The 7,429-nt window shown below is 41.0% G+C and overlaps 2 protein-coding genes across 2 annotated transcripts; one reads left to right on the forward strand and one right to left on the reverse strand.

The window, feature by feature from the left end:
- Positions 1–401: 401 nt before the first annotated feature.
- LOC141659807 (uncharacterized) lies at positions 402–2,181 on the forward strand. Its single transcript, XM_074466733.1, has 3 exons — positions 402–1,160; positions 1,298–1,819; positions 1,909–2,181. Exons 1-3 carry the CDS (start codon positions 402–404, stop codon positions 2,179–2,181), a joined length of 1,554 nt encoding a protein of 517 aa, XP_074322834.1.
- Positions 2,182–4,494: 2,313 nt separating this feature from the next.
- On the reverse strand, positions 4,495–6,982 carry LOC141659808 (protein FAR1-RELATED SEQUENCE 5-like). The gene is made up of 2 exons (XM_074466734.1): positions 6,636–6,982; positions 4,495–6,514 (listed from the first exon to the last, which is right to left on the reverse strand). Exons 1-2 carry the CDS (start codon positions 6,980–6,982, stop codon positions 4,495–4,497), a joined length of 2,367 nt encoding a protein of 788 aa, XP_074322835.1.
- Positions 6,983–7,429: the final 447 nt, after the last annotated feature.

The raw sequence follows: 7,429 nt of genomic DNA on the forward strand, positions 1-7,429 counted from the left end.
TTGATATCTGCTTTGGTGGAGCGTTGGAGACCTGAGACCAACACTTTTTTCACGAGGCAGGGCGAGATGACTGTTACATTGGAGGATGTGGGGTTTATTTTAGGGGTGCCAGTTCAGGGGGATGCGCTGACTTGTGGGGTGATAGAGAACAAGGCGGCGTATTTCGCTAATAATTGGTTTGAGCCTTTGACCGAGGAGGAGGTGAAGGAGGCTTTGTATCGGAATAACATCAAGCTGGGGTGGTTGTTTGAGAGATATGGTGCACAGAAGCCTGAGAAGAACAATATGAGGGCCACGGTTGTACATACCAAGGCATATCTGCTATTCATTATGGGTTGTATCCTCTTCCCCAGCATCAACCGCTCTTTTGTTCATGTTCGGTATATGCACCCTTGATTAATATGTGGGAGATTCCTTATTATGCTTGGGGTGCAGCTGTGTTAGCTCATATATACCGGGGTTTGGAGATTGCTGCAAGGAAGGGCAGCAAGAACATTGCTTGTTATGTCTGGGTGTTACAGGTTTGGTCTTACGAGAGATTTCCTCGTATTGGCGTGCCTTTACGATCTCCCGGTCAGGAGGATTATCCGGTTGCTGAGGGATGGGCCTATGCTAGTGATACTCATGTCGGGATTTCGAAGAAGCGCAGGATGTCAGGCCCTCACCACGGCTTACCGTTCTATAGGGGTGAGTTTGATGGTGTTGCTGGTGATGAGGTGGTCTGGAGGCCGTATGCTAGGTTCGAGGATGTTATGGACAGCGAGATGATACAGGCACAGTTAGCTGGGTGCGGTCGAGTTCCCCTTGTATGTTACGACGTGGTCGAGTGGCAGCATCCGGACAGGGTGTCGAGACAGTTTGGTTCTAGTCCCCAGATTCCACGGGCACCGGTGAACATGGTTGGTTACAGGGGGGCTAAGGATGCCACGTTTGCAGGGGAGGATTGGCTGGTGCGGTGGTTTATTGATATTGGCAAATGGGCCAGGTTCTGTTCAGATTTGGATGGCCTTGTTGATGACTCGGTAGACATAGCTTCGGAGGCTGATTACATGGCGTGGTATGCTGATATATCTCGTATGCGCATAGGGAAGCCCGATCCACAGCCTCAGCAGCAGTACAAGACGAGGGAGTTGTATGATAGCCTCGAGGGCTATGAAGTTGTAAGTGTTTTACAAATATGCATATTTCACATTACACCCCCACACACTATAAAATTTGCATTCACACGTATTTCATCTTGATGATATGATATTCTTGTGGAATTAATGAAAAAATGTTTGCTTGTTTTTGTTTGTAGATGGTTGCCGGGCTTAATATGTTGAAGCAGCTGGATGCTAAGGTTCCTCCTGAGTTTGTGGAGGAGTTTGGGAGGATTTCTGCTACCTTCCTCACACCATTCTCTCGGTTGATGAAGAAGATCAAAGGACCCGCCTACAAACCTCCCACATTTCAGAACATAAAATCAGATTTCATTGCACCTTTGGCTGACGACTTTGACATTCCAGCCATTCCTGCCCAGGATGTCGTTGACATGACACAGCCATCCCAGCATGTGTCTCAGCCACCCCAGGCTATTGCCTCATCTAGTAGGCCCGCGAAGCTTGCATCCCGCAGGATGAAAGAGGAGAAGTGGAGTATCACTAAGAGTCTCAGCATGACAAAGAAGAATGTTATATATTCAGATTGGGGATGGGGCTTTGGGATGGCGCCGAGGAATCCCGGTGGTCTTAGTGTTCAGGACTATCACGTCCATGCATCAGCTATGCAGAGTCTGGCTCCAGGAACATGGGTTGATGACATGATCATATACACTTATATGGTATTGTTCGTTGTCTAATATATTTTAGTTTTTGCATTTATTTTACTTGTTGCATTTATTTTACTTGTTGCATTCATATATACTTGCAGAGATTGCTAAGGACTCGGGAGGAGGAGATTCACACTGGAGGTATATGGGAGAGGAAACCCGTCTATTATTTCATGGATCCCTACTTCATGGTTCTTGGGAAAGGACATGTGAAGAAAATCAGAAAAGCATCGAGGGTCAGTGGAGATACATTGCAGAGGGCATGGAATAAAGCATTACGTAGCTTTACCGGGTTTTCCAGTGCTACTGTTGGTCCTTCCGTTCTCGAGGCGGACTACATATTCATCCCATGTTGTGTCGGAGATGTGCATTGAGTTTTGTTCATGTTCGGTACTAGACGATTTGAAGGTCTTATCATAGATTCAATGAATGACGAGCCGGATTATCGTGAGGATATACGAGTGGTGGTATGTTCCTCTACTATTACTGTCTTCTATATAGTCCTTACCAATTGTATATTATATTCATTCTCGGATCATAATTTCATTGCAGTCATGGTTGTTGCCGAGGCTATTGCATATGGTACACCCAGTCGAGGGGCTTGACCCTACTTCAGCCGAGGTCCTAGCTCTACCGTCCAGGCCAAAGCAACGAAACTCTAATGATTGTGGTGTTTATGTGATGAAGTACATGGACTACTTCACACAAGGATATGACTTAGCTGAGGTACCAAATTGGTCGCAGGAGGAGGTGGATACCTTTAGGTATCGGATAGCCAGGGAGCTTCAGTTAGGAAGGCAAGGGGGATTCCCGGGATTCGTATGCGTAGGCGTCACGAGGCTTCGTAGTTGAATTTCATAGTGTTTTAGTTTGTCGGATTATGTAGTTGGATTGCATTTCATTTTAGGTTGTCGGATTATGTAGTTGGATTTCATTTGATTTTAGGTTGTTGAATTATGTAGTTGGATTTCATTTTATGTTGTCGGGTTTTATTTGGTTTATTTGGTTTGTTTGGTTTGACGTTGTTTAATTTTGTTGGATTTTTGTTATTTTTGAGCATTTTGGGTTGTTGTGGATTTTGGTGGAATTTGGTAGATTTTGGTGGAATTTGGTGGATTTTGGTGTTGGGATTTTGGTGGGATTTGGTTGTGGATTTGGTTGTGAATTTGGTTGTGAATTTCCTGGCTGCTCTGTTTTCAATCTGCAAAAAAAACAATTTAATGGCCCCAACCGCGGAAAATTTCTGCGGTCCGTCTACAGCCCAACCGCGGAAAATTTCCGCGGTCCATCAGTTTTGTTTTTTGCACCTGAAAACAGAGCAAAAGACAGGGGAAACAGAGTATGTGCAAATTAATCTTCTGTTGAAATTGCTTAATTTTTGGAAGTTAGTCCTAAACTAACTTCCACTAATCCAAACTACTCTCAAAAGTCTTAAAATATGGTAATGAGTGATTTTCAAAAAAAAATTTATTTTTTTTCATTTTTTACGATAAATTGAAAATTCCTTAAAAAAGTCAACGAAAGTCAACGCTTGTCCAAATATTGAAAAAAACTTTTCAATACATTTCATAACAATTTGTAATGTATAGTTCGACTTGTAAACTTTACTTTTCAATCTCAAATTTTTAGGTACACTTTCAATCTCAAATTTCATACTTTAATTCTTAGAAGATTCATATAAATTCATATAAAATTCAATGAAAATACATAGATTCGAATGAAAATTAGACGATCAATACAATCCACTAAATTTTATGAAATATATTGGTCCTAACCAAAAATACCTAGTATATTAGAAAGAACACCGGATAACCGGTGTTGAGCAACTCCTTGCGTAGTATCCACGAAGCATGCAATATGGTAGAGAACAAGTACACAACCATCACGGATATGGCCTTCCGTAAGTTTCCAAGGGTAAGGGTTGGAGTCGTTCCAAATGGTAACCGGAATCGTATTCGAGCCATCGTAGAGACGAAATCTTGCAAAACATGTCCCGCGTTCCCTCTCCGTCCCTCCCGTTAGGTGTGAAACCCAACCCTTCACATATTCGATGCGTATTTGGTCCATATTACAACCCTCACGAGGCCTCAAGTTTACAATATCGGCTATCCGATCACATTTAACAAGCTTACTGCCATTCCATCCGGATTTTTTCCATTTTCCATCGGGCGTGTTGTTGCCCAAATTCAAGATCGGAAGGAAGTACGGATCCGGATGAGAGTTCACCAATCTCCACGCTTCAGTACCCTCCATCCAATTGCATGCCTCGATCCAATTTTTGGCCCTATAAGCCTCCTCATCGGGTGGGTACAAGTCCGTTTCCTCTTCCTCCACATGGGGCGGCTCGTCATTGTCCACAAGGGGCATCAACTCGGCACATGCATCTTCCATCTCACTAAAGGTTGGTGAGACCACATCTTCCTCATCATTGTCCTCATACCACGAGTCGCTTGGTAGGGAGTCCGAGAATGTGTTGCTAACGTGGGAAACCGAATCACAACTATGATCGGAGTTGTTCTCACCACTATACTCGCTAGTCATGTTACCTATCACAATAAAACACAATTATATGATAATAATTGGCAATTATATGACAATAAAACATAACAAAAAAGAAAACAATGTTAAACACTTAAAATTGAAATCCATTTAAAGATTACAACATTCGGTTATAAAATGGTACACCACTAATTATATTGCGATTCTTGAACATTTTTAAGATCTTCTAGTCTACTAGCACACTTCCTTTTATCATGGCCTTCCATTTGACAATAAGTGCACCTTCTTGGCGGCTTCTCCTTTTTACCAATCGATTCTATTGGACTTTTGAAACGAACGTCCTTCTTCCTCCCTTTAGTTTGAGACATAATAGGGTCAAGAATTGTTTCTTCATGAGCACTTGTATTTGGAGCTTGCGAATTGCTTTCGTAAGATTTAATTCCATTAACGCTCATTTTTTCGAGAATTGGTATTTCTCGATTCATCACTCCAACGGCATAATCATACCGTTCCTTGGATGCAATGCTACTTTGACAAAAACTCATGGTTAACATTGTCATGCTATTAAATCGATCGGTTGAGGTCATCTCATGACTTTGTCCAACATCCAAATTGTAAGGCAACACACCATCAACTCTATTGGCATGCATTGTCCACCTCCGGTTTATGTAATACGGGGGAATTTCCGAAACCCGTTTCTTAGTGAAGACCGCCAATAGGTGTCTACAAGGTAGCCCCGAATGTTCAAGCATTCTACACGTACACATTCCCAAAGAGCTTGCTTTCTTGAATGCCACAAAATAAACATTTCTTCTCGTAGGCTCGGACATGGGCCTATAACAACTATAGTACGTATAAACATCCCCCATTCTCTCCCCTTCTTCACTAGCTCGTCGGTCTTTTTCAACAAAGTATTTTGAAGACTCGACCAATTCATCTTGAAATCTTCTAAACATTTCCTTAGTGTAGATACAAAAAGCATGATACTCCAATGTGGTATGCAATTTCATGGGACGTTTTAGATTAATGGTGACATAATCTTCTTCCTTCTCCCTCATGAATTGCCTTGCCAATGCTTTTTGGGCATTTTCAATGAATTCCTTTAAACCCGTTGCCGAACTCACATACTTATCAAAGAAAGAATTCATCCCCTCACTCCTCGATGTACTATTTTGAAACGCCGAAAATTTGTTTCTAGTATATGCAGGAATCCACTTGTGCTTCAACTCATATAACCCCTTTAACCATTTATGATCTTGCAAGTGATACTTTTCCACAAACGACGCCCATCTAGCTTCAAAAATACATTCGGTAAGAGATTTATAAATGCAATTGTTGAAGTCCGTCTTGAATTCCGGAAAAGCCGAATAATAATGAGCTAATTTTTCTGGGAATTTTTGACTAATGTGCCAAAAACACAATAAATGGGTAGTATTCGGGAGTACAACCGCAATAGCGCTTGCCATGGTTTGATCTTGATCCGTGATTATAGTCAATGGAGGATTATTCCCCACACCTTCAAGCCAAGTACGAAGAATCCACTCAAAAGTCGACGCGTGTTCATCCCGCATCAATGCAAACCCGAAAATTACCGATTGATAATGATGATTGACTCCGGTAAATGGGACAAATGACATTGCATACCTATTTGTCCGATAAGTGGTATCAAAAGCCATAACATCGCCAAAATTTTGGTAAGCCATTATACATCTCGGATCAATCCATACTAGACACTTCAAGCGATTCTCTTCATCGACTTCAGTCCTAATAAAATATTTAGAACCATTTTCTTCATTCAACCTATGCAACAAGTCCAACCCCGCTTGGGCGTCACTAATCTCAAACCTTTTCATCCTCTCGTCTCTTAACACATTCCTAACATGTTGAACATTGAAACCAACTTTGTCATTACCTCTATGAATGTTACCAATCACATTCATCACTTGACAATTACGAACCCCCGAACCATAAAGCGTTTTTATCAAACTACGGGTCGCGGTGTTGACATGTCTTTCTCGTTGTACCAAATTCATCTTACTAGGGGAAACAGGACCGTGGTTGTGTACCAATTCAAGGCTAGTTACCTCCCAGTGACGTTTTTTCTTTTGATAATTGACATACATCCTCACCTTGCACTCGCTTTTAGGAAGAACCTCTCTACGCCGTTTATTTTGACTACTCTCGGCGACGACACTTTTTCCATAAAGCCTACAAACATATAAACGACCATATATCTCGTTGTCTTTATTACGATGGCTAGCTTGAATTTTAATCGCAAATCCATTTCGTAAAGCATAAGCCCTAAAAAAATGACCGGCCTCATCCACACTTTGAAAAATTTGATTCAAATATGGAACTCCCCCCATCAACATTTTCATACAAATTTGCATCCTCTACATTATCAATTTCATCCTCACCCTCAACATTATCACTATCATTTTTGACCTCATTTTCAACCTCATTTCCATCACTTTCATCTTCAACATCAACCAAATTGTCATCTAAATTAATAAATTGCTCATTTCTATCTACAAAATCATCATCTTCAACATATACAGGGGTTTTAGGTTCTTCACTACTATTTAAACTATCAAGATGTAAACTACAATCAATAGCCTCTTTTTTTTCATTTTGACGTTTATGACGAAACATGCGAGCAAATAATTTATCCGCCATGAAAATGAGAAATTTAAGACAAGAAATATACCTTGAATTGACAAAAAAACTTGAAGTTCTTGATGAAAATGCCCCAAAATCGCCTAAAATGTAAACTTGGAGAGAGTAGAATTTTTCTACAAAATTTTGGTGTTTTTGTGGTGAAATGAGGTGATGTTGGGATGCTGGGGATAAGGGGACAGCACCCAACCGCGGAAATTTTCTGCGGTCCGTCCAGACCAACCGCTGAAACTTTCCGCGGTCCGAGTACCATCTCACCCGTTAATCTCCCATCCAACGACCCTTAAACTGTTTGTTAACAACCTAATAATAGCAAACAGTTGCTACAGATTGGTCCCCTTTAATTAATGTGCAAAGACCGTCTTCATCTTTCACATGAACTATAAATTTGATATCAATTTTAATTACTTTTCATATATTTTTGAATTTGTTTTCTTAAAATTTAAT

The sequence above is a fragment of the Apium graveolens genome, chromosome 5 (genome assembly GCF_009905375.1).
Source record: "Apium graveolens cultivar Ventura chromosome 5, ASM990537v1, whole genome shotgun sequence".
NCBI classification, from domain to species: Eukaryota; Viridiplantae; Streptophyta; class Magnoliopsida; order Apiales; family Apiaceae; genus Apium; species Apium graveolens.